Source organism: Gadus macrocephalus, chromosome 12 (genome assembly GCF_031168955.1).
Source record: "Gadus macrocephalus chromosome 12, ASM3116895v1".
Lineage (NCBI taxonomy): Eukaryota > Metazoa > Chordata > Actinopteri > Gadiformes > Gadidae > Gadus > Gadus macrocephalus.
The window spans coordinates 2,256,188-2,283,550 of NC_082393.1; the positions used below are offsets into that span (position 1 = coordinate 2,256,188).

Below are 27,363 nucleotides of genomic sequence, written 5' to 3' on the forward strand. Positions count from 1 at the left end.
GGGAGGAGCCGGCAGGTAAGGGGCGGGACTACACCGTTCCTTAAAAGGGGGGGAGGCCGGGCCTTGTGCGTTTCGCGCCAAATTCACCGCAGCAACTGTCGCGATACTGTGAGCGTGCGAGATCTTAATTTGTGATTCGCAGAATAGGTTTTACAAGTTTACAACTGCGGAAGCGTCTTCCTCTGTGGCTTCAAATTGTACGGCGCACGCGTGCGAGTTCCTATTTTTATTTTATACAACTACAACTTCAAGCGTCAAAAGGCGTTTAGTACCAATAATACCTTCGTACTCTTGGCTTATGCTTCTTTGTAATACTCTGCTACGCTACAAAGACAGCAGTGGTTAACTAGAGACAAACCAATCCCCGAGCTGTGCTAGGGTTGGGTTCTCCTTCCCCGGGTGCAGATTCGTAGCTGGTGATAAGGGAGAACCTTTGTGATTGCAAACCCATTCAGACAGCACTACTGAAAAGAAACGGCCGAAACCAGAGCCTAAAGTATCGGTGCAACAACGTTCAGAAGGAGAGAGAGGAGAGAGGAGAGGTGAGGAGGGGAGCCAGAGAAGGGGGAGGGACAGAGATCCTTTGAGTGAACTGTACGAGTGTTCCACACTCATAATGATATAAAACGAGCGAAATGGTCGAAGAAGGACCTGGAATCAAACAGCAGAGGGAGTGTGAGTCCCCCAGACCCACGACAGACGACAGACTAGGGCTGCTCGATTATGGGAAAAATCATTATCCAGATTGTTTTAGTCAATATTGAAATCACGATTAATAAAACGATTATTTTTGAGTTTGAAAACTTATTTATTCAGCATGTCTCTCCCAAAAAAACCTTTATAACTGAGAGCTTTGAAATGTCGCCTTAAAAAAATACACAAAATGGTCAAAAAGAAAATGTTCCATTCTAAAATAATGTAAATATATGTATCCAGCTGTTCTGCCCTTTCTATAAAAAATAATTTGAAAAATAAATAATTTAAAAAATAAATAAAATCCAAAAATCAAAAAAATCGATTATGTTAATGTTGTGATCGTTTAACGCTAAAATCGAAACCGCGATCAAAATTCGATTGATCGCCCAGCCCTACGACGGACCAGCGTGTGTCAGTGCGGCCCGCAGGGCGCTCACCTTCTCGATGAAGCTGACCTTCCTGAGCTTCAGCCCGCAGTCCATCAGGCTCTCCTCCTCCGTCTCCCCCTCGCTGAAGCGCCCGCTGTCCGCCTCGTCCCGGTCCGCGCCCCCCTCCTCCTCGTCCGGGACCCCGCAGCCCCCGTTCAGACACTTCTTCTCCCTGCCCCGCAACACAGATCCGTTCAAAACAGGAAGGATTTCATGAGCCTTGCTTCGAAACAGGAATTCCCGCTCAGATTCGTCTTTTACAAGAGAGCCTGTTCAGGGTATCTGCAGGTTTCAGCAAGTCATGTTTGAGACTTTTTAAGACCTTTTTAATACCACCTTGAATGAGATTTAAGACCTAAAACACGCGATGGTGGGGGTTGGCAACAGACGCGAGCCAAGTTCGGAAACGGACGTCTTCCAGCCAACTGTCCTTGAATTTGCACCTACCCATCGTCGCAGACTAGCTAGCAAGCACGCAGATAACCGTTTATATATGCAGCTAGCAAGAAAGAAGCCTCTCTACGTGTCCTTCCTGAGCTCCGAGAAAAATAAAAAAATATATAGTCCTGCCCCGACAAATTGAAGACCTTGAGTTACAGTATTTAAGACCAGCATATGAGATTTGTAACGAATTTAAGTATTTTTAAGGCCTTAAATTTAGAAACCTGAATTTAAGACTTTTTAAGGATGCGCGGACACCCTGTTCTGACCTTTCCTCAAACACACACAACAATATGTAGGAAATAAACAAACAAATGAATTCTAACGCTACAAATGACATGCAATTTAATATCGAGACCATCTCTGTAAACTGAGTGACTCAGACATGTGTCGCTGTAGACAGCCCTGCACATGGTTCCACAGCGGAGGGGTTTCAAAGCTAAAAGCAGGTTTTCCCCACCCTGTGGAGACCGAAGGAGTCTTTAATGATATCCAGTCCCGAGCGTGACTTTAGGGACTTGTTTCCCTCGCTCCAATCACAGAACGGAGATATCGTCTCTCGTCTCTTCCGGTGCCGCCACCGGAATACAAAAAGTTTTCATTCCCCACGCCTTTGAGTTGGAGAACGATGTGTTATATTGTTAACGTTACAGTACATTTTTATATAACTTTCCGGGAAGAAAGTAATGAAAACCTCAAACTTTGTCCATTGAATCAAAAGAAAAAAGAACAGTATAAAATCTCTTGAGATGTTTTCTGAGTTAACGGGCGGCCAATTGCAAATAACAAAAAAACAACAAGAATGAAAATGACATTGTTGTACCTTGCCTGGAAGTAAATACATATATATATATTTGTATTATTATTTATTCATATTTCACCTTCTTTCTGCTTGTCCCTGGCCCGCTCTCTGTCCTCTGAGGCCCGGGCCCAGTGCGGCCTGGTCGCTGGGAGAAGCCTGGGGCTTTCCTGCGGCCAGCCGGGCGTACTTGAGCAGCGCTGAGGAGAAGAGCTCCCACAGGGCCCGGGGGGTGAGGTCGTACAGCTTCTGGCGCTCGTACAAGTAAGGCTGCAGCACCTCCTTCACGTTCTGGAGGAACTGGCGGATGATGAGAAGGGTGGCCAGCATCTGAGGAGGGGGGGGGAGGGAGAGAGAGAGCGAGAGCGAGAGCGAGAGCGAGAGCGAGAGAGACATACAAAATTTGATTGCAAACAACTGAACGCCAAAGCACAGGAAATGGAGAACAAGAGGAAAATAATCTACAATTTTATTTTAGACGAAGAGAAGAGGGTGCCCCATCCAGTATCCCTAAACTATGATTCAACTATTCAATGCCGTACTATACTATGTTTTGCTACGCTATACTATGCTATGGAAACTGTCATTCGTTATATTAAGGCTTCACCTCATTGAAGTATCCCTACATCAGGGAACAGACTGCATCGGCATGAAGCCATAAAGCAGTGATTCTGACTTGGACGAAACCAAAGTAAATTCTGCCGAAAAACAGGACACAATTGTGTGGCTCAATCCATCCATCCCTCCCTACGCATGCAGAGAGTAAAGAGAAGAAACAGACCAAGGACAAACATGGTGCAGACATGAATATTAATGAATGAAATGATGGATGGATGGATGGATGGATGGATGGATGGATGGATGGATGGATGGATTGGACAGTGGTGCACACAGAAACAGAGGGTACAGACGTGTACAGTGAACGCTCCAATGCCCTGGTGTCTCCTACCTCTTTCAGACGCTCCATGTCTTTGAGGTAGAACCCGATGTAGAAAAGGCTAAGATAAGAATTTACAAACTGAAACTGCAAGAGAGGGAGACAGAGAGAGAGGAACAGAGAGACAGAGAATGTGGTCAGTTCTTTTGTTGGTGAGAAAACAAACGTACGCTTATTATAGCACTTAATATTTCAACTGTTGCAGTTGAATACGTGATAGGCGAACACTCACAAGAACCATTTTGATGATGAGATGTTTCTCATAGGCACTCTGGAGTCTGTAGTTTTCTGTAGGAACACAGTCACATCAGCATCAAGCGTCTCCCTGCATGACATCCACCACCCGCGCCTCCTCCTGACAGTACTTTGACGGCTGAGATAGAATGACCCACGGTATCGCCGTACGCTCCGAGAACGATGTTCTTTCTTGTTGTGGATTAATAGTAACAACAATAAGAAATACATTCGGTTTGTACTGCGCTTTTCTAAATACTTGCAAAAGACGCTTTACAGAGTGATCACAAAATGTAACATTAAATAAAAACGTACATTAGTAAAAAGATTTTAAAAAAGGAGGGAGGGGAGAGAAGGGAAGGAGGTTATGTGGTCTTAGAGGAGGTGGGTTTTGAGGGCTTGTTTAAATGAAGGGAGAGTGTTAGTCTGTCCGATGGGGTTGGGAAAGGGACTTCCATAGGGAGGGTGCGGCCACTGAGACGGCCCTGTTTCCCCAGGTTCGGAGCTCGGTCCTGGGGGTTCTGAGTGTGGTTGTGTCCAAAGACGACCATTGTTAAAGGTCCCATGACATGGCACCAGGTGTGAGTTTAGATAATCTGGCTCTTCTGACACCACAAGTGGGCGTGTTCACCTAGATGTGTGCCGGATAGATCAGTCCACCAGCCTACCCGGTGGACTGTAGCAAACGTTTCTCATCTACCTGTCGTACATCTAGGTGGACACGGCCACTTGTGATGTCAGAAGAGGCCAATTTCCAAAACGGCGTTTAACAGCTAATCACACTCCCACCTGGTGGTACAATATGTCCCCTTTAATGAATGACGCGTCAGAGCTCCTGTCGTGGCTCACCCATGTCGTTGAGCCAGAAGGCTATCTTCCTGTACACTTCGTCACACGCGCTCACAGTGATGGCCAGCATGATCTTGGGGATGAAGCGGGCTAGCCTTGGCATCTCTTTGATCCCCATCACAAACTCCTGCAGGAAAACAAGAAGAGGTTTGGTCAAGGGCCCTGTTGAATCTGCAGCACGCCAGGGATCACGTGACCTCTGATTACTGAGACAAAACCGAGTTTATCGGTACTGCCTAATGGGCTACAGAGGGATAGCAATTTGATCTGATAATTAGTCCGACATTCATTACCCAATACTCTCCTCTGGGAGTTTAACATTGTTTTTTAAAAAGTGCTGTAGGTAGGATTTGAGAGCTTTTATTGTAGTGAAATTCATTAAATGATAGCCAGCCAAGAGGGAGAATGTATTTTCTGTCCGACCTTATCTTTACAAGGCTCACATCTTAAGGCTTTAATAATGTAACAGTTTAAACGTTATTAGTAATGACTACACTTTCACCGGATTGAAAATTGATATCGTATTTTTATGATGGCACCAAGCAATAATAGCGGAAGGCATCATTATTGAAAAGATTATTAAACATGCAAAGGAGGGGAGAGGAGAGGAAGAAATGTCCACCACTGTCTATGCTAAGCTAAGGCTCAAAGCGTCTATGCTAAGCTAGGTGACCGTGCTGGAGGGTCCACTGTGGGGGTCCAGGTGGGGGGCCGGGGTGGGGGGCCGGGGTGGGGTCTGACCTGCAGCTCGAAGCAGACCAGCATGGCCAGGAAGACGACGCAGAGGCAGAGCAGGCAGACGGGCAGGCTGACCAGCCACCTGAACAACAACCGCCGCCACGGGGGGTAGAAGTACTCCTCACAGCCGGTGACGGGGCTGCAGCGCTTCACCCCCTGGGGGGGTGGGAGGGTGGAGTACACACGGAGACAAGCACACACAGACACACACAGAGACACACACACACACACACACACAGAGACAGACACACACACACACAGAGAGACAGACACACACACACACAAAGAGACACACACACACACACACACACACACACACAGAGACACACACACACACACACACACACAGAGACACACACACACACACACACAGAGACACACACACACACACACACACAGAGACAGACACACACACACACACACACAGACACACACACAGAATAAGATCTGTAAGAGGGCGTGTGCGACTAAAGCACTGTAGGACATCATTAAGAGGAGAGGAGAGAAGGGGAGAGGAGAGGAGAGGAGGGGAGAGGAGAGGAGACAACAAGAGAGGAGAGAAGGGGAGAGGAGAGGACGGGAGAGGAGAGGAGACAACAAGAGAGGAGAGAAGGGGAGAGGAGAGGAGACAACAAGAGAGGAGAGAAGGGGAGAGGAGACAACAAGATAGGAGAGAAGGGGAGAGGAGAGGAGACAACAAGAGAGGAGAGAAGGAGAGAAGGGAGAGAAAGCGAGAGGACGAAGAGACAATAGCGCTGTAGGACATCATTAGAGGAGAGAGGAGGAGAGGAGTGAGGAGAGGAGACGAGGACGAGGAGAGGAGAGAAGGGGAGAGGAGAGAGGAGAGGAGGGGGAATGCGAGGAGAGGAGAGGAGGGGAGAGGAGAGAATAGTAAATGAGGATATTCAGGGAGAGATGGTGACAGAGAACAGGGGAGCCAGAGAAGGGTCCGAGGCCGAGCTCCCTGGGGGGTCCGTACCCTGAACTGCGGCCGGGGCTCCTCCAGGCACTCGGCCGGGCTGTCCAGCGTCCCCCACTTGTAGGCCAGCTCCGAGCCCCTCCTCTTCCAGCGCTCCAGGAACAGCGTGGCCCACACCACGTTGAACAGCGCAAACACCACCGAGCAGATGTCCCGGCTCGTCTGCACAACCGCCAAACACACGCATGGTCAGCCCCGGCTCAGGGGGGACACGTCGTAGGGAAACACTAGCTCTACGCACAGCTCCACCGCACGCACGCACGCACGCACGCACGCACACGCACGCACACGCACACACACACTACTCGAAGTGGTTAATAACCAAGGGACACAACTGCATTTTGTTATCGCAATAATTCTCCCAGAATTTCGTATTATTGATTTCTTTTATTCTGATTTTCCCATTGTTATTTAAAATCGTCAATGGTTAATCCCATGGTTTGAAAATGTATTTGTGACTTTATTTAATTAATATTTACATGTGGCTAACAAATGTGTGTGTGTGACTGTGACTGTGTGTGTGTGACTGTGACTGTGTGTGACTGTGTGTGACTGTGTGTGTGTGTGTGTGTGTGTGTGTGTGTGTGTGTGTGTGTGTTCGGTGTGTGTGTGGGCGTGTGTGTTCGGTGTGTGTGTGTTCGGTGTGTGCGTGCGTGTGTGTATGTGTACCTGGTCTGACTCGGTGAGCATCCACAGCACAAAGCCGATGACGGCGGGGTACAGCATGGAGGTGGTGTAGAACCCCAGCCAGGCGAAGTACATGGCCACCTTCACCCCGAAGTAGTCGCAGATGTCATCTACGGATCAACACGTTCATTATTACATAACACCGACCATATATTAATATCATATAGATACATAACGCAGACCATATATCAATATAGATATACATGACATAATAAACACATCAAATATATATTTAATATAGATACTTAACATAACACAAAGAGACCATATATCAATTTGATATAGATGTCCTTCTGTGTGTGTGTGTGTGTGTGTGTGTGTGTGTGTGTGTGTGTGTGTGTGTGTGTGTGTGTGTGTGTGTGTGTGTGTGTGTGTGTGTGTGTGTGTGTGTGTGTGTGTGTGTGTGTGTGCTGCTCTACTGACCCAGCGGCTGCTTCTCACACACCGCCTGCACCCAGGACTTCATCAGCTGGCTGAGGATCCGCTGCTCGTGGAGCGGGAACAGTTGGCGGATCACCCCCCGCGCACGCAGCTCAGGGACTGCACGCGCACGCGCACACACACACACACACACACACACACACACACACACACACACACACACACACACACACACACACACACACACACAAATAGTACGGAGGATGGATTAACTTAATGTACCGTTTGTTAAAGAAAAAATATATCAAAAAACAGAAAGCCAAATTAGCTTTCTGCACATCGGAGTAAAAGCCTGCAATTGTTTAAGTCCTCCATAGTAACCACCAGCGTGGATCAAAACAGGAAGTTCAAATGTATATTGCTCACTGATTGGCTGGCCCTCCAGGAAGTTGATGTTGTGGAGCACCTCGCCTTGCTTGGCACGTAGGTTGTCCAGCCAGTGCTTGATGATGCTCTGTCGCTCCTGTGGCGAGGAGAAGAAGGAGAACGGATTCGATGTGTGCTGTGATTCAGAGTGTAGCGGATGAAATTTTTTTTTTTTTCAGGGTGTATTTTTTTAGTTTGGCATCCAAATTATTACAATTTCATCGTCAGGCTTTTGTCGTACTGTTCTGAAATGTTATATATGTTCAATGTAATATAACATATATAGTTATATGTATACAAAGTGAAGTTATAGTTGACATGGACGAATGTATTGTGAGGTATGAGTGAAGGATCAGGAGAAGTTGGTAACATTGTCACAGTCCTACTGTATATACCTGCTGTAAACGTAAACACAATGAAGTGTCCAGGTTTGGTTCGACCATTTATATCAACACACATTTGTGCGTTTCGTTCGTGCAATGTGAAGCAAACAAGTGTTGTGTGTCCGTTTTGTTCGATCACATGTTTGTGGATGTATATATACACACAGTTGTGTATTCATTTAGTCAGTGCATTCATATGTACACATGTTTGTGTGTCCGTTTGGAAGTACACACATTTGCGTGTGCCCTGCAGTGTGATAGTGTGAAGGCCGTGAGCAGTGTGTCCACAGGGAGGTGTGGTCAGTGCGTCTGAGTGACAGCGGGCTCCACCTGTGAGGTGAAGAAGCAGAGCTCGCTCTCGATGTTCTCGTAGGTGTAGTCCTCCTCGCAGGAGAAGCTCCGGGCTCCGCCCCCGTACTCCGGCTTGATGGCCTTCCTCAGACCCAGGTCCTCCGCCCCCCGCAGCAGGCTGCGCACACACACACACACACACACACACACACACACACACACACACACACACACACACACACACACACACACACACACACACACACACACACACACACACACACACACACACACACACACACACACACACACATTCACAGACAGACACACACACACGCAGATGCACAGACACACACACACGCACACAGTCAAAGACGCATGCACAGACACACACACAAACACACAAAGACGCATGCACACACACACACAAACACACACACACAAAAAGGCGAACACATACACACACATACACACACACACACACACACACACACACACAGAAACACGCAAAGACACACACACACACAAACGCAGACACACACAGACACACACACACGAACAGACACACACACACACACAAAGACGCATGCACACACACACACAAAAAAAGGCGGACACACACACACACACACACACACACACACACACACAGAAACACGCACAGACACGTGCACGCCCACACAAGCACACACACACACGGACACACCAATTAAGTACTTCGTAAAACATGTACAGCAAATATTCAGGCACTGTACATATACTGTATATTGAAAGTTAGCACCAGCTCACACACACATCAATAATTGCTTCACTTTGTATTGTATGTATTTAGACCAGATTATATTTTTTTGATACAGATGCATCAAAGTGCGTAACTGTGGGTGTGCACTTTTCCATGTTGGGATGTTTGCAACATCGGCGGTGCCAAACATTATCTCACGGTGAAATGTCTTCATCTTTGCACGCATGTCAACGGAACACGCCAGGTGTGTGTGTGTGTGTGTCTGCGTGCGAGCGTGCGTGCGTGTATGCGTGCATGTGCGTTGGCGTGCGTGTTTGTTTTCTTCCCCACATCCTGTTCCCCTCACACCTCCTACCCGTCATCCTGTCCTCATTCTCCTGCAGTCTCTCCTCCCCGTCTTCCCCTTCATCTCCCCCCTCTCTCCCCCCCTCTCTCTCTGAGCCATGCACCAAATATTGGGAGAGGAGTGGCTGCATTGGTAGTATTATAGTGTCAGGAATACAGGAATGATTGGGTACACACGTTTGTATATACGTTTGCGTGCATGTATTTGTATACATGTTTGTGTGTGCATTTTGTTTGCACGTGTTTGTGTACACTTTGGAATACTTTGGCCTCACATTCGATTTTCAAAGTCTCCCCCTGACTCCTTCCAAGGCCGACGGCAGAAACGTAGGCCATTCTTTTTGTATTTTTGTGTTTGAAGTCTTAGAGGATAATCGATGCGAAAGTAATTATTGATTTTGCAGCGGTGTAAAAAAAAAAAGCATAAAGAAACAAGGGAAAGATATCAATATTTAGTATTTTGAACAAGGTTTTCCTGAAGCTCTGGGCGTTTGAAAAGTCCACCCTTTTCTAGACGTCCTCCCACCCTCCCACCCCCTCGAAACCCTTCCTCACCTTTCACTTCATTCATCTCATCTGCTCAGCAGTTGCCCAAATCCCCCTCCCCATTCATCCATCTCCCCCCCCCCCCCACTCCAGCCCATCCCAGTGGCACTGGGTTGAGACCAGCGCAATGATGGAGCGTCCTTCACTCCCCCCCAACAGGCGGAAAGTGCACCTCATTCTGTCTCCTAAACACACAAACTGACTGACTGGCCACACACACACACACACACACACACACACACACACACACACACACACACACACACACACACACACACACACACACACACACACACACACACACACACACACACACACACACACACACACACACACACATTTACATACATTGACTATCTGATGTACACACCCACTAAATAACTGATGCCCCCCCCCCTCCCCCCCAGTGCTGAGGCGGTGGACCTGCTCCGCCCGCCTCCATCCATCACCCCGCCCTGAGCCTGACGGAGGAGCCGTGAGGCGACCGAGTCACACGTGCTCAGCAGCCCGGTGATGGATGGCAGTGGGGGGGGGGGGGGGGGGGGGGGGGGGGCAGGCTGGGGGCTCACAGGCCGCGCCAAACCCCCCCCCCCCCCCCCCCGTGATTCACTGCAAAGTTCGCCGTCCGGCACAGGGAGAGAGGAGGGGAGAGAGGAGGGGAGAGAGGAGGGGAGAGAGGAGGGGAGAGAGGAGGGGAGAGAGGAGGGGAGCGCAGCCAAAAGCAGCTGCTTCTATTCACAAACGACTTTTACGTAATCCAAGTCCACAAGTGCAAAGAGGGCCTTTTAGAGGCGCACAGCTGCCAGGAATACTAATGAGACTCTACCCCTCTCTCCCTCTCTCCCCCTCTACCTCTACCTCTCTCCCTCTCTCCCTCTCTCTCTCTCCCTCTCTCTCTACCTCTCTCTCTCTACCTCTCTCTCTCTCTCTACCTCTCTCGACTTCTCTCGACGTCTCTCTCTATATCTCTCTCTACCTCTCTCTACCTCTCTCTCTCTTTCACTACACCTTCCCCTGGCCGTCCCATCTCAAACTCTCTGCCTGTTTAAGAAGGAATGGAAAGGCAGTCGAGTCTCCTCGGGAGTAACGGTGGGTCACCATCCTGATTCCTTTCTATAGCTTTAATACAGACAGGGGACGCCACACCTCTCTGCCCGGAGCAGTCAGGGTGAGGCGTCTCGCTCAGGGACACATCGACACTCAGCTAGGAGGAGCCGGGGATCGAACCACCAACCTTTCAGGGACAGAGAGAGAGAGAGCCGCGTGGACGAGCGAGGCGATGCTGCTGGGAGGACCGCCTTCTGGAGTTAGGCTAATTGGGCAAATATCCATCAGCGGCCATGCTGCTAATTCAGCAGAACTCCGAGGGACGAGATGCAGCCTCGTCAGAACAGAGGGAGGAGGGAGGGGGGGGAGGAGGGAGAGGGGGAGGAGGGAGAGGGGGGAGGAGGGAGAGGGGGGAGGAGGGAGAGGGGGGAGGAGGGAGAGGGGGAAGGTTGAGAAATCGCAACGCCCACCTTTCAGTTGTTTTCCTACGGTGCCACGCGCCCGGGACGAGCTCCGGTCTCGTGATGCGCATCGCGGTGACACTGCAGTACCTTAACCGCGCGCACGTACAGTTTTCAAATAAGTTCAACTTTGTGAGCAGCAGGAGACGGAAGCGGAGTTCGGCGGTGTAGGGATCGTAGTCGACTCAGAAAGGAAAGCCATCGTGAGATTGTTTTGTACAAGTACAAGCCATTGTCAAGTTTTAACGTTGAGACAGTGCGAACGGCCCTGAAGACGTCTTTGTTTTTGCACAGGACCACGTTATACTTGGTGCTGTCCTCCAAGCTGTTCGGGCCCGCCTAGCTTGTGTTAGCTCCAATGCTATCTCAAATCCGCTAACCGTACCAAAACAGCAATCAGAAGCGGCCATACATACTGTATGCATGCTATTCAAAAATCACGAGTGAGCCGTCCCAGACATCCCAACGTCGTTATGAACGCACCAGAGAGATCGTTACACTCCATTAGCTTCTACACGCACGTCAAACCTCCCGGGTCCCGCCTCAATCTGTACTGGGAATTCAAGGTGAAACAGAGATGATGGCTCACTTAAGATGTAGGTCAACCTTTAAACTGGGAAAGGTGCGTGTGTGTGGCGACGGTGTGTGTGTTTGTGCGACGGCGTGTGTGTGTGTGTGTGTGTGTGCGACGGCGTGTGTGTGTGTGCGACGGTGTGTGTGTGTGTGTGTGCGCCAGTTTGTGTCTTTTGTGGGTGGAGAACCCACAAAAGACAACACATACTTGGCTCACGCTGCAAACGTTCAGCAGTACATTTCGAAGACACTGGCACACTTTCAGAGACCCCCCCCTCATCATCACCCCCCTCCTCTCTCCAACCCTCCCCCCTCCTCTCTACGGCTTTTAATATTTCCCTTGCTGCCCCTCTCTCTCGCCGTTTCCATCATCTTTCCCTTCCTCCTCTCCCGTCGCCCATCATCAACCTTGTTCACATCTGCGTAAAAATGACGTTCCAGATGGACTGTTTGTGTATTTTTATTTGCACGCGCAGCAAAGCGAAGCTGAAGGAATCTCCGACAGCTGCTAAAAAATGCTTCGTCGGATGCTGATGCCTTCCTCTTGCCGCTCCGCAGCGCGTGTGCTCTGAGGGAAGAGGAGGACGAAGACGAGGTGCTTTGGGAGCTCGGTGTAGTCATCATCATCGTCACAACAGCGCACATAACTCTTAACGTTGAGGTCGCTGTTAACCTCCTTCATTCCCAGCCTAACCGCCGTTGGCACGGAGTGTCTGTGTGCTACTAACCCAGAGACGATAGCTCGCCGCCGAGTGAATACGCCTCAATTCCCAGCGAAAAGCCCTACTTCCACCATCATTACTCCTTGAGGGAGCGTCGAGTGGATTCGCTCCTTTTCTGTCGCAACTCTTTGAGCCTGCAGACACGCACGTGTCGTGTACGCACGTGACTCCGTTGTACGGGCATTCGAGGAGCAACCCGAAAATAAACTAAGCACATCGCTCCAGGTAGAAGTCAAAGCGGACTCTGAGGCTGACACACTGTAATCCTACACCCTGGCAACCGCAGCCGGCTGCAGTTGAACCCGGGGCCTGTTCCGATTAGAAGCCAATAGACTGTACCGCTTAACAGCTGGGGAGAGACAAACCCGAGGTTAGTAAGTGAGTACACACACATCCATTCAGGAGAACGCACGGTTGTGTGCGATCTTCTCAGTGAAGGCCACCTTGATGGAATACAGCCCCCGGATAACGATCCGTATACTATACATCAGTGGTTCTCAAACTTTATCTACCCCCTCACCGGCACAAAACTTTTTTGGGCAGGTAAATAAATAAAATGAACATAAATAATGTATGTGCGTTCTATTTGCCAGTGTAAACACGAACATTAAAAGGGTGCAAATTGTCAGAATTTTGTATGGCAGCAGTTGCATGAAGCACAAGCCTGTGTCGAGATGAATCCCATTTACATATATTGTTCCGTAAACTGACGTAATTTTGATGTTTCTGGACGTTGTTGTTCAAATTGACATTTGAACCACGTCCATCTTCTCGATTTTCCATTGTCTAGCTTTCAAAATTCAAACTTGCCGAGTATGAAAAACAATTGATGTTTTTTTTTCTTTTCTTCTTTGAGTAGCCCCTGCAGTACTCCAAAGTTGAGAACCGCTTTGCACAACTCATCCCCCGAGCCCGGAACACCGGGAATACAGACATCGATCAGCGCACGGGAAGAACTGCAGCCCTCCCTTTCTGATTCCATTGACAGCCAATATCAGAGCCCCCCATCTCAAGAAACAGCGATGCATCAAGACGTCGAAGCCAGCCGTGAGCTGGTGCTCGACACCCAGCTGGCGTAAGAGGGCGCAGCGGTGAGCTCTGGGTGGTGTACTGCTGCTACCACGTCACACACGGGCAGGGGTCGTGCTTACTTCTCGTAGGTCGCGGTGACGAAGAAGGCGTACACGCTGGTCTGTTTGTGATGCCGGATCTGGATGATGAGCTCGGGGATGCCCAGCCGGATGTGGTTCAGTAGCCATAGCAACGTGTGGTCGTCCGTGGAGTCTGAGAGGGAGGGAGGACCGGAGGGAGACAAGGGGGGAGACAAGGGGGGAGATAAGGGGGGAGACGGGGGACGCCGTCAGACAGAAGAACAGATGGAATACACAGATGGAGGCTGAAGGCTTTCACATCTGCCTCAGGATCCAACCCGGGATTAGTTATTTAATAGTTATAGTAATTAGTTATATAAACAAATCTGAAATAACAATCAAATTCCAATTAAAATTTTTTAATTAGACAGTTCAGCATTACAATGAACGTTAAAACATAGTTTATCTTCCATTTCACCAAAGATAGTCATTATCATATTTAATATATCGAACAGAATCATAGATATACGTATATATATATACATACATATGCATATATAAATATCCACAAAAGAAACACATTTAGTCTCTTATTGCTCTCAGATAACCTGATTGGAGCCAGTTCACCAGAAGGTTGCGTTTCAGTCATCCCACGTTACATTCCCCCCCCCGCCGCATCAAAGCTTCCCTTCTCGCGTCACGTGGTGTTCATCGTGCCGCCACAAACCCCCGGACTGCCTGCACAGCTGCTGCATCTAATTCACAACAACGCTGGAACCATATCTAACACTTACAGTAACAACAACACTGTAACCGTAGCAGATAGCGAGCCATGGCGGATTAGGGGTCGACACGCTGTCTGAACGCATATGGGTGCAGATGATTATGATCTATATCTGCGTCCTCCTCAGCGTTCTCGTTTGTGCGCCTTGTTTGTGAGTCTCTCCCCGATGGACGTGTGCGTTTGCACGTAGGATATTTACCTGCGAACGTCATGAGCAGGTCGCAGTTCTCCGTGGGCACCGACTTCATCCAGGACTTGTGGGACATGATGTGTCGCCCGGCCTGGAGCAGACGCTTCCCAAACAGCTTGTCTGTCAGCGAGAGAGAGCGACAGGGAGAGAGAGAGGAAGGGAGACAGAGACAGAGACATAAACGACCGGTCACCTTGTTGTTCACCTTCCTCCACTCAAGGCAGGTTGAGTGTAAATATCGCCGCCCGCCCCAGAGATGACAGACACACCCATTCCCTCAAACAGGTCTCATGCTCTGAGTTAACATGATCAGGTAAAGAACCCTCCAGCACACAAACTACAGGGCCTGAGGCCCACCAGAGAACGGCCACCGACCAGACAGACAGAGAGACAGACAGACAGACAGAGAGACAGAGAGAAAGACAACGTCCACCAGCCACAGACAGACAGACAGACAGACAGACAGACAGACAACGTTCACCAGACAGACAGACAGACAGACAGACAGACAGACAGACAGACAACGTCCACCAGCCACAGACAGACAGACAGACAACGTTCACCAGACAGACAGACAGACAGACAGACAGACAGACAGACAGACAGACAACGTCCACCAGCCAGACAGACAGCCAGACAACGTTCACCAGACAGCCAGACAGACAGCCAGACAGACAGACAGACACCATGAAGCTGAGGGATTCTCTTTCCGAGAGACATCCACCAGCAGGCTGAATATAGCACATGTGCGACAGTACAGTAATGCAGCTCAGCTCTACGATGCCGCGTGGTCGGTCACTACGCAACAGCCACAGCGCTGCACATCAACACACGCACGACCCAACCAGATGGGTGTCATCTTCCGTGCGTGTCTGTGCATGTATCGACGTAATGCAGCAATGTTCTCTCCCAGTCTGGCTTCCAGTCAGGGTTTCTGCCAGGCTACTCGAGCCCGTTGTTTCAGAGAGCGCGGTGAAGTGCAAATGGAGTGGTTGATCTGGTCGGCGGTTCCGAGGCGGCTTTGATGAAAGCACCCCGCTGCTCAGTGCAAAGCGATGAGGCCGGCAGAAGGGGCCATTCTCCCTTCGTCGCTCCGGGAGCCCGGGGCGACGACTCGGCCCGGTAACCAGAGAGACGGTCCAACAAGCCCGGCACCTTCTCCGAGGATACGCTCAAGCAAGGCAAACACGACTGTAGGGACAGCAGCAAACAGTTTACCGTGAGGCCCATCTATCTGATATTGAGCCTGAGCTGTATGTCCGTGTCCGTGTGATGTGTGGATAAACACACAGCATGTGAAGGCACCATGCTTGTATAACTATGTCAAGATAGTCCTCAGTGCCGGTTTTAACATAGAGGCATAGGTTGGCGGCCGCTTGGGGCCCCCTTGAGAGGGGGCCCCAACCAACCAACCAAAAAAAAGACAAGACTAAACGCGAAAATAAAATTAAGGGTTAGGAAATAAAATGACCCAAGTGAAAATAAAAGTCTATCTTTTCATAGTCTCTCTCTCTCTCTCTCTCTCTCTCTCTCTCTCTCTCTCTCTCTCTCTCTCTCTCTCTCTCTCTCTCTCTCTCTCTCTCTCGTCTCTCTCTCCTCTCTCTCTCTCTCTCTCTCTCTCTCTCTCTCTCTCTCTCTCTCTCTCTCGTAATGTCAATTCACTTACAATATCCTGTACATGGGTTGGTTTGTAGATTGATTGAAGTGTCAATCCCAAGTGCAAACCTCACTCACACATACAAGTAAATTATTATTCTTGCCAATATTTGCTAAGAATATGGCTGTTTGTGAGGTAATTTTACTGTTTCCGGGGGGTTTACCCTAACTACTTGTCTTGCTGGTTGCATTGATATTGATTTGATCTTAAAAAAGAATAACCAGTGCTGGTTAAACTGGCATTTTGGCAAAGACAGGTGTTATCTGAAACCTGCTTTCATCTTCATGTATGCAGGGTTTAAAGGGGAAAGTTTCTTCTCATCTCCAACCTTTACTTCCGTATAGATTAGCTTCCGGCCTATCCCAATTTCTCAATTACAACAACAAGTCAGAATTCAGTTTACCTAATTCACTATTTAAATGATGATATTTTTACTGTAATGTATCATTGCAACAGTCTTTATATTTACTGTTAAACTGCATCCTTTTGTGGGACTACTACTACTGCGTGTTTCTAAAAAAAAAACGTATATAGTTTTAATCTAAATACCTGCATGTAAAGGGTGTAACAAGTTAAGAAGGGAGAAACACAAAAAGAATCCAACCCAACAAGATGACTCATTGACAAGGAATGAAGGAAGAAAATAACCCTTTCTATTAGAGAATCAAATGAGAGTACAAACATGCTTACACTTACTCTGAGTATTCTGAGGACACTGTAATCAGCAGATTAGCTTTACCTGCCTATCCACCATTCAGTCGGTACATATTTTTTCTCTGTTCTCTTTTAAAGATTGGCTGAGGTGGGCCCCATACATATCTTTGCCTTGGGCCCCCAATTTACTAAATCCGCCACTGATAGTCCTACTCGCTTGACTTGTGTGGACCCAGAGCACAGAAAGAGCAGAGGAGTTGACAAAAGGGGAGAGATGTCATGCATGCACGCACACACACACACACACAGGCAAATGCACGCGCACACACACACACACACACACACACACACCCACACACACACACCATTATTGCACCGAATGAATCCTCCTTTCTTTTGTCACAATGCAATAGTCTTTCTGAAAAATGATATCAATAACGGTGCATGATTTAAAAAAAACTAAACGCAACAAGATGCCAGATAATAATCAATAAAATTGCAGCTACTAAGTTAATAAGAAAGAGAGTCAAGTTATTTTCCAAATTTTCTCAAGGATAATAGGAATAAAAACATCTTTGACACAAAACCATCCGCTACAACTCCTCAGCGTCAGTGCCGGTCTGCTGTTGTGACAGACTCAAATCTGCGCAGAGGCAGGAGCTGAATATTTCAGAGGGTTAGCATGTCTTGCTAGCTGTGGTACTTACAAGCCAGCAGTGTCAGCTTTAGCCTGTCCCATGCTGCCCGCACCTGATGAAGAACCGCTGCAGACATCAGGACTGGACAAAAGGGCTCCGCTCGCAAAGAAAGATCCAATCTGCCCGCACTTCGTCGGTCTTCAGCTGGCGTGTCGCTGCTGCCAGCCCTAGCCGTTTCTACCCCGCCTCGCCATGAGCCGCATTCTAATGAGATCTGGATCCATTGTTGACATTCAGATCATCACACTGACCAACCAGTGTACACACTCTCAAACACACACACACACCCACACCAACACACACGTGTTTGTGTTGCATGCACACACGTACACAAGCAGTATGACGGATATAAAATGCTGGTGGCTCCTGGTTTTTCTGCTTGTTTCTGCATTCGAATGAGTACTGGAACCAATGTTGACAAAACCAATGTTGACAGAACCAATTTCTTCACAAAAACCAACCAGTGTACACACTCTCTCTCACACAAACACACACGTGGGTTTGCGTTGCATGCACACAGGTATACAAGCAGTGTACGGGTATACAGAGCGAGATCGGGGGGGTTCACCCTGTGTTTGCGTTGGCACTCTGTACCTCAGGGGATCACCCACCTTATTAAACTGTACACACACACACACACACACACACACACACACACACACACACACACACACACACACACACACACACACACACACACACACACACACACACACACACACACACACACACACACACACACACACACACACACACACACACACCAGTGCCACTTTTTTCTCTAAATTTGGGACTTATGACCGGCGGGCGACCCATGTGGTTCCTGCGGGCGACCAGGTGCCATGTTGGCTAACACGCTAACACACTAACACGCTGGCAGCAAGGCTGTCTGGTTACCTCTAGGTACACCCATTCATGCACACATTCACACACCAACGGCAGTGTCAGACAGAGAGGCGACAGCCAGCTCGTCGGGAGCAGTTAGGATGAGGCGTCCTGCTCGGGGACACCCTGACACTCGAACTAGCAACCTTCCGGGTAATCAGCCAAACCGCGCTCTACCTCCTGAGCCACATGCCGCTTAAATAAACAGACACACATAACCTCTCTGTTGTCACACAGTGTGTGGTGAAACGCTGCGCTCTACTTGCGATCCCCTCGCAGTCTGACACAGTTGTGACGCTCCCTTGTTATGCTACCTTCAGGTGTCTCTCCGTGACGGCCTCCAGACAACTCCCAACCTTCCCTGACGGGGGGGATCACCCACTCTGCCTTCCTTCTCCAGGGATCCAGCATGTATGCATTTAGATTTGTTCTTACGCAGACAATATCCTTTTAGCCAGTTTTGCCAACAAACAGCAAATATACAAATATTTGGAAGTTCAAGCAACTTTGCGTCGAGAATCCAGTCAATCAATATAATGAAATATTTTTAAGACCTTTAAGAAAATGGGCCCAGTCTCCCATCGCCATGGAAATGATCGTCAGGTTGCTTCGAGATTACAGCCTCCGATGTTCTGTCAGTATTCCTTAAGCGTGCTAAGGAGGAGGGAGGATCGCGTTTCCAGGGCATGCTGCTGTTATCAGAAACCAAGCAGACTGCCACAGCCGGCGGGGAGCCTGTGATCAGAGTCGGCTTCACAGACACTACACTGCCCTGTGTGTGTGTGTGTGTGTGTGTGTGTGTGTGTGTGTGTGTGTGTGTGTGTGTGTGTGTGTGTGTGTGTGTGTGTGTGTGTGTGTGTGTGTGTGTGTGTGTGTGTGTGTGTGTGTGTGTGTGTGTGTGTGTGTGTGTGTGTATAAGTATGGTTACGGTATGTGTGTGCGTAATATATGAGTGTGTGTGTCTCTGTGTGTGTGCATCTGTGTGTGTGTGTGTGTGTGCATCTCTGTGTGTGTGTGTGTGTGTGTGTGTGTGTGTGTGTGTGTGTGTGTGTGTGCATCTCTGTGTGTGTGTGTGTGTGTGTGTGTGTGTGTGTGTGTTTCTGTATCAGTCTGTGCATGTGTGTGTGTGTGTGTGTGTGTGTGTGTGTGTGTGTGTGTGTGTGTGTGTGTGTGTGTGTGTGTGTGTGTGTGTGTGTGTGTGTGTGTGTATGTGTGTGTGAGAGATGAGGTGTGATTGGGCGATGTTATTTCTCTACAGGATGAAAGGAAGGTCACAGATGACAAGGTGCAAAGTCTCTCCCTAAGCTGTGGGCAAATCTATTTAATAGTTAAGTGTCTTAAAGTCAAGGTCTGTTTTAAACTATCATTTCAAGACACCTAGCTTCGACGAGCTGGCTGTCACCTTGCATTGTTGACTCCGCCGTCGGTATGTGAATGTACGAATGAATAGGTAATTGTTGTAATAAATATTGTAAAGAGCTTTGAGTTGCCACTGGCTAGAAAAGCACCTTTTTTGTTAATGGTCTTTCTTTTTCTGATGCACTCTCTGTAATTTAAAACACCTATAATCAAATTGAGTTGCTTTGCATAACAAAAATACACATTAACCTTGATGAATGTCGCTGCCAACTTCAAACGGCCATCCGTTGTCTCATCAAGCGATATATAAAAAATGTGTGAAAACAAGAAAAAACGTTGAACACTGAAAAACATCATCTTTCTCTCATTGATGGTAACATACGAACAATGACGAGCGGACCCCCATTTAAACACATGGATGCACACACGACACGGGTGCAACTATGCAAACATTTCTTCTCCATGACAAGCCTGACACAGGAAGTCACACGACTTAAAGCTGGGAAATGCCATCAAAGCGCCCCCATGAGTAGCATGACGTCAGTAAGTGGGCCAGATAATCTAATCAGCTTCAGACAATTAGCAATTAGCTGCTGCATCTTGTTCTGCGTGTGCCTGCGTCCTGTACAGATGGGCATCAGCCCTGGAACCCTTGGATACACAAGGCGACCTTCAAAGTAAAAGCTCTGCAAAATTAACCCATTGGACACGAGGCGACCTTCAAAATAAAAGCGCGCCAAAATAAACACAACTAAGTGAAGGTAAAAGAAAAAGCCATGCCTTCATATAGAGCAGCACGATTATGCAGGCAAAGCAGATAGCAGACTCTTTGCTGTCTGAAACAAACATCCCAAAATACTCCCAAACTACGATCTGGGAAAGGAGAGGAAGAGGAATATAAGAATCTTGCAAACGCTGCCAAATGCCTTTGGGGGGGATAAAAAGGAATGCATATTAACCCACCCATCCCGGTCCCCCTCCCGAACGCGCACACACACACACACACACACACACACACACACACACACACACACACACACACACACACACACACACACACACACACACACACACACACACACACACACACACACACACACACACACACACTTTCTGCCATGCGTAGAACCAACCAATGCTTTGTGACAAGAACGCATGATTGCATATTTTACAGAAGGAGTACTCTAAATCTTGCACACCTTGTCTTTTTATTGGCCTTGTTGGCAGTCTGACAAATAAGATGTTACAAGACCACCACTATGACCCCTCCTTTCAGGGTCTCTCCCTCTCTCCATCCCACCTCCCCTTCTCTCTCTTTGAGAGAGACGTGAGGAACTCTATCTTGACCACAGATGCAAATTAGCTATTCAGCTTACTCTGGTATAGAACCTGTTCTGTACATGATCCCTGTCAACTAAACCAATAAACTATGCAAACTCAAACTAACTCTCTCTCTCTCTCTCTCCCCCCCCCCCTCTCTCTCTCTCTCTCTCTCTCCCACCTCCCTCTCTCTCTCTTCCACCTCCCTCTCTCTCTCCCACCTCCCTCTCTCTCTCTCTCTCTCTCTCTCCCACCTCCCTCTCTCTCTCTCCCTCTCCCACCTCCCTCCCTCTCTCTCTCCCACCTATCTCTCTGATGCAGTCCCTCTCCTTTTCTCTCTCTCTCTCTCTGTCGTAGTGCCTGCAGCCTGTCACTATTTCCTCCACAGCTTACCCCATGTGTCTTGTGTTACTAGAGCCGTAGTATGACATGGGCTTCCAGAATAAGTATCAAGCAATGTCTTACTTTATATTTGGAAAGACAGCCAGGCACCACATTTGGCTTAAGGATTAAGAATATGATACATAGCCTTGAGTCTACAGACTCAAGGCCATTAGTCTTTGCCTTGAACTTTGCTTGCAAATGTGGGAGCGAGGGTTGCTTGCAATCAGGCAAAACCTCTCGTTCATGCAAAAACCCATAGCCTTGAGTCTACTGGCTCAAGGCAAAGACTCATAGCCTTGACCTTGAGTCTATTGACTCAAGGCTATGAGGCCTTGCTTGAACGTGAGGTTTGCTCGTGTCAATCAATAGCTGAGTCCAGAGAGGTGCTTCATGAACACATCTGATTGATTGATAGACTGTTTGACTGTTTTGGGATTTGTGCTTGTGTCAAAAGTCCCTAAACTGATGCTAGAACTTGCCATTGCGGCGGCCTGGTTGCCATAGCAGTTGATCCCAGTACGCCCAGTGAGTGAGTGAGTGCATCTGTCGACTCAGCAACTGGATGTTGGGCCAAGGGAGGGTGACAAGTCTGATATATCAGAGACTACCTGGTTGATAATAGCAATATGTAGAGTTGTTCCTTTCAACAGAAAACCAAACTGGAAATGGAAGGTGCTATGAATTGATACTGGTCCAAATCTCGCGTTTTTTACGCGGTTTTGTGTCGCCAGGTAACGTCAACCAAACAATCTGTCTGCACTTCCACAAATTTTTTTTTTTTCCCGAACGTCTCTCTCTCTCTCTCTCTCTCTCTCTCTCTCTCTCGAACAACCATCACCATGCGTCCTATCTCCGTCCGCTGTTCCTCTCTGCGAGTCTGTCCTTCTCTCCCTCTTGACTACTCCTCGTTCCCCCCTCTGACTCCCTCCATCTCATTCATTCTCCCTCACTGGGTGTTTGGATGTAACTTTAGCGGTACAGGATGTACCAGCGCACAGGCAAAGGAAGACGCACGCTCTAAAAAGGACACCAAGTGTGTAGACCAATATTGTTAGAACAATCACATGAGGGGCCTGAGTACATACTAGCTTCCCTGCATGTAAGCAAATGGTCTTGACATACGGCCACACAGACACGTGTACGTGACAGGGATAGACGTGCACGTGACCAATATAGACGTGTAGATGACAGGGATTGACGTGCACGTGACAGGGGGATAGACGTGCACGTGACCGGGATAGACGTGCACGTGACCGGGATAGACGTGCACGTAAGGTCTCGCAGTGTCGCTGGCCAGCGAGAGAGCTGTTCGAGAGCCGTCAAGTGGGTGTGACCTGAAAAGGCCACCCCCTAGCCCTAGCATTAGCGATGACATTAGCAGTGTCGCTACTGGCTCTCTCAGACCAGAATGCAAAGGTCAAAAGTGCACCATCTAATCTCCATGATGAGGTTTTTTAGGAATATTTAAGCGTTGATTTGTAATTTAACAGAATTCCCAGTCCCTCCACAAAACAGTTCATTCATACACACCGCCAGCTGCTCCTTGTATTAATAAATCCAACACAAATCATTTTGCGGAACTTGCTAAAAAAGGGGGCTGCTGTTAATAAAGTCTGAACGTGACGCAGAATAACCAAAAACTGGATGCAAATGACAACCCCCCCAAACAGAACATGAGATACCCGGTCATGAAGGTGCAGGCCAAGCCCACACCAGACTCCATTAGACGCTTCTAACGAGGGCCAGCATGCAGACAGGAGGGTGTGTCCCAGTGAGCCATCGTGGGGGCGTGTCTCGCTGTCCTCTGAGGACGGAGACAAAGGAGGGGGGGGGGGCTGGGGGACGAAGGAGAGGGGGGACTGGGGGGAGGCGGCCTTCCTGTGCTCCCTCATTAGCTGGTGCGTCGTGTGGATGACGGTACACGGGTCCTCACGGGACACCATGTGACCACAGAGCGGTCTGACCGCGGTCTGGCCGCCGGCAGCCCCACAGAGAGGGAGGAGGCACCAAGGAACCAGAGGAGATCATACCAGAGCAACCAGCTCCTGAAGGGGAATCAGGCCGTCCCTCATCCCATCCCCCAAGAAACACATCTTTTTATCAATCGCGCCTTCTTTTTTTTTATCAATTACAATTAGGGCATTTAGAAGACGCTTTTATCCAAAGCGACTTCCATCGGTTAATACACACATTGACACACCGACGGCATTGTCGACCATGCAAGGCGACAGCCAGCTCGTCAGGAGCAGTTAGGGTTGAGTGTCTTGCTCAGGGACACGTCAACACTCAGCTAGGAGGAGCTGGGGATCGAACTAGCAAACTTTCGGTGACAAGACAACTGCTCTACCTCCTGAGCTAGGCCGACCCTATCAATCACTCTCTCTCTCCCGGCGCTGTAGTCTCATCATGGTGACCTACTCTGAGGAGGAGTAATGATCGGGGGGGGGTGGAGGGGCAACAACAGCAGGTGGTGGACGAGTTAATGGAGTTTGTATTTCATAGATGGAGACAACGGCGCCGAGCTAGTTTCTGTCCGATCCACTCAGGCTAGGGGTCGGACCACCGGTCACACAGACCCCCGTACCAGCGAGGACCCAACGCTGAATTGGACATTGTCTGCAGGGTAACGGTTCGGGTGAGCCGGGGAGGGGAGGGTGGGCAGTGTCGCAGATTATGAATGAGTGAGCGGCGATGAATTCAGTCTGATGAATGGTGGCTTTTGTGTGGCCAACGGGCCTCATTGTTGAGCAGCTCTGAACTGCTTCAGCCCTGAACCAGAACACAGCATTCTGGAGGTTGAGAGATGGATAGAGTTAGATTGAATTTATCACTCGACACAGAAAGGCATTAAGAAGGTTAAGTGTCCCACAAATACCCCGAGTAGCACATCAGCTCAATAGGTCACTTAGGAGTGTGACGTCTCCTTCCAAATACAAGCATAGCATCTATTCTATTTGAAGTGCAGAATGGATGAAATGTCATTTTCTTCGCAGTATAATAGTACATAATGTTGATAGATGATAATAGATGATAGAAGATTATATTGTGGGTGGAAGACAAGAGAGAAATAAAGGAGACGTACGACTAGAATGGTAAACCGAGTCTATGGCAGACAGAAGTTGAGGTAGAGAAGGTGCCACCATCTGTAATGTGGTCAAGAGTGTTCACCAATAAACCTCATTATGATGCTCTACCGGAGCCTGTTGAACTGCCTGTAAACCTTTCAGTCACCTAGCAATAGCCTGTCACTTGGACTTCCACAACAGCAGTGCTGCTGTCAGAAGTCTGTTGCCTTAACAAGCAGGCTTAGGACCGATCCAAACAACGCAAAGCTACATTAGTCCAGGCCCGGACATCTGATTTGCTGCTTTGAAGACTCACATGTGATTCTCTTTCTAAGTCTGCTGATTTAGGTAGAGTAGGTCCAATAAGAGATTGGTTTAGGCTCTGACGTCGTTCGAAACCCTTCAGATCAGACATTTTAGCTGCAGCGTTCCTACAGCAAATTTCAGATAAAGTCTCAATAAATCATTCCCCATCATCCCACAACTTCCCTGCAGAGGAACACAGTTTAGAGCAGACAGCAGAACAAAAAGGGGGAGGACAAAATTGACGACTTTCAGACAGCATGACAATGCTACCAGCGCAAATCTAATCTCTCATTTAGACTCCGATTTAATCACGCGTGTCTAATGATTTGCGCTGCACCAACCGCGCCAACGAAGGCGTTTGGGTTCGCGTCGGAGGGCCAACACCGTTGTGTGCGTTACATATTCCGAAACAACAGTGGAAGGACGATGACTCAGGTTCACCGGGCCGGTCAATGAGCTCTTCAAGAGAGCCCCCTCAGAAGATGTGCTGTTCTATTCCTGGACAGGAGATAGCAGAGGAGTGGAGGCTTCCGAGCAGATCAATAGCTCTGGTCTTCCAAGGGATTCGGATGCTATTACCATTGCCCTGTCCCTTCCCATTCGGCTCCATATCACGGAGGAAACGTACGTTTACATTAGTGATGCCCTTCAGGGAGAGGAGTTGGCATGATTTCTGTGGAGTCGTGACGCAGAGCGGTCGACCTTGGACGTGTTCGTGTGGTTATGATATCATAATGTATGGAATATTATATTTTTAGTCAGTATCCAGCCATTCTAAAAATATAATCTGATGTTATTTTATTTGGCATGAGTTTTACGATTAAAGAGAAGAGAGCAATTTTGCTAAATTGAACTGATGTGTCGACGAAGACGATGATAAACAATTAATTTCACGTTCAGTAAACAAACAGGAGATGAGCTCCCACCTCCCTGAAACAACACGGGGAACTAACACTCAAATCATGCATCAATAATTAATTTCAGATTCTAATAAATTATAAAAGATGTTGTTGGCTAGCGGGCCTCGGTTTAACCAGCGGCGAGTAACAGTAAGTAAAGTGTTGGTGTGTCTTAATCCGTCAGAGGCTGACTGCTCAACTGTCAGCTCCTTCCTCAGCTTCATCACAGGCGTGCGTCGGCAGATGTGGGTCAACTGGATGCTTTAACACTCACAAAGTTGTGGTGCAGTGAACACTAACAGTGGCAGTGTCCACATTGCTGTGTTACCAAATGTTGAAACAATTCAACAAAGTTTTGTTTTGTCTGACTAACATATCCGGGGTAAGCTTTTTATCCAACGTCTATGGTCAAACTGCTACCCTTTTGAACAAAAGGAAGTCAGGATCAAAAGCATCCATGGGATATATATATAGGAACAACCATATATAAAGCCAAGTGGAACTTGGGTCATCATCATCATCCTTCGATTTTAACACAAAACTACAAAAAACTTCTGTTTGACTGAGGATGAAAGCTGGCAAGTTTTTCGGATTGCAGCGCATTCTAGCTGCGGAAGATCGATAACGCTACTTTTGGCAGGCAGAGGTGAGGACACGCACACTGTGATACAGGAATAAACTACACAGGAAACTTTTCGCAGAAAGCGTATTTCATAGTAATTGAATTTCCAATATGAAAAGACAAGTTGGTTGGGACAAAGGCTAGAACGGGGGGGGGGGGGGGGGGGGGGGGCAAAAGGGAGAAATATGACCTTGTCTCCGAAGCTGAGGCCAAAATAACTGCCTTGCATGCTTGAACGAAGGTCCGTACAGGTTGTGTACTAATGACTCAGCTGAAACGGCTGGTGCAGCTCTGTAGGTTACACACACTACACCCTTGGAGTCACCCTGGGGAGAAGGGCCGGTCCTGTACATTAGATCAATGTACCTCATAGGGGCACAATAACTCAAAGTCGGAAGGAATCAATGATTATGTTAGTTTATGTATAAGCAATGCAAAAAACATCAGACAGGCAATTGCATTTATTTTGCAAATATATGTAATCAAAGGAGGCAAGAACTTGCATTAAGTGGCCAAACTCATCAATATCGATCCAAATAGTGATTGTATTGTCCACAGATTTAATACATCATTCACTGGTATCGCTGCAGTAACCTGTGGCAGGAACAGGCCTGTGTATTGAATTCCAACTCATTTCAGGGCACACCTAACCTTGCATCGAGCTTCACCAGTGAGCTTCGCTTCACTGGTAACAAACCAGTTGGATCCTGCTTGCAGCGATCATCTTACAGCTAATAGAAGCAT

At 48.2% G+C, this 27,363-nt stretch overlaps 1 protein-coding gene across 2 annotated transcripts in view; it reads right to left on the reverse strand.

The window, feature by feature from the left end:
* The window catches only part of LOC132469701 (anoctamin-8-like), a 39,245-nt gene that overhangs the window by 6,845 nt on the left and 5,037 nt on the right, over window positions 1–27,363 (reverse strand). The window contains exons 1-14 of one of the 2 annotated variants that reach the window (XM_060067703.1): window positions 17,789–18,171; window positions 14,780–14,890; window positions 13,857–13,989; window positions 8,309–8,447; window positions 7,596–7,692; window positions 7,212–7,328; window positions 6,771–6,898; window positions 6,102–6,263; window positions 5,126–5,278; window positions 4,385–4,511; window positions 3,534–3,589; window positions 3,314–3,388; window positions 2,447–2,694; window positions 1,134–1,296 (exon numbers count right to left, since the gene is read on the reverse strand). In XM_060067703.1, coding sequence (XP_059923686.1) covers window positions 1,134–1,296; window positions 2,447–2,694; window positions 3,314–3,388; window positions 3,534–3,589; window positions 4,385–4,511; window positions 5,126–5,278; window positions 6,102–6,263; window positions 6,771–6,898; window positions 7,212–7,328; window positions 7,596–7,692; window positions 8,309–8,447; window positions 13,857–13,989; window positions 14,780–14,890; window positions 17,789–17,855 — 1,776 coding nt within the window. In that variant the 5' untranslated portion in view covers window positions 17,856–18,171. Of the gene's footprint in view, window positions 1–1,133; window positions 1,297–2,446; window positions 2,695–3,313; window positions 3,389–3,533; window positions 3,590–4,384; window positions 4,512–5,125; window positions 5,279–6,101; window positions 6,264–6,770; window positions 6,899–7,211; window positions 7,329–7,595; window positions 7,693–8,308; window positions 8,448–13,856; window positions 13,990–14,779; window positions 14,891–17,788; window positions 18,172–27,363 lie in introns of those variants that run through there. The other variant, XM_060067702.1, reaches the window with a different exon arrangement.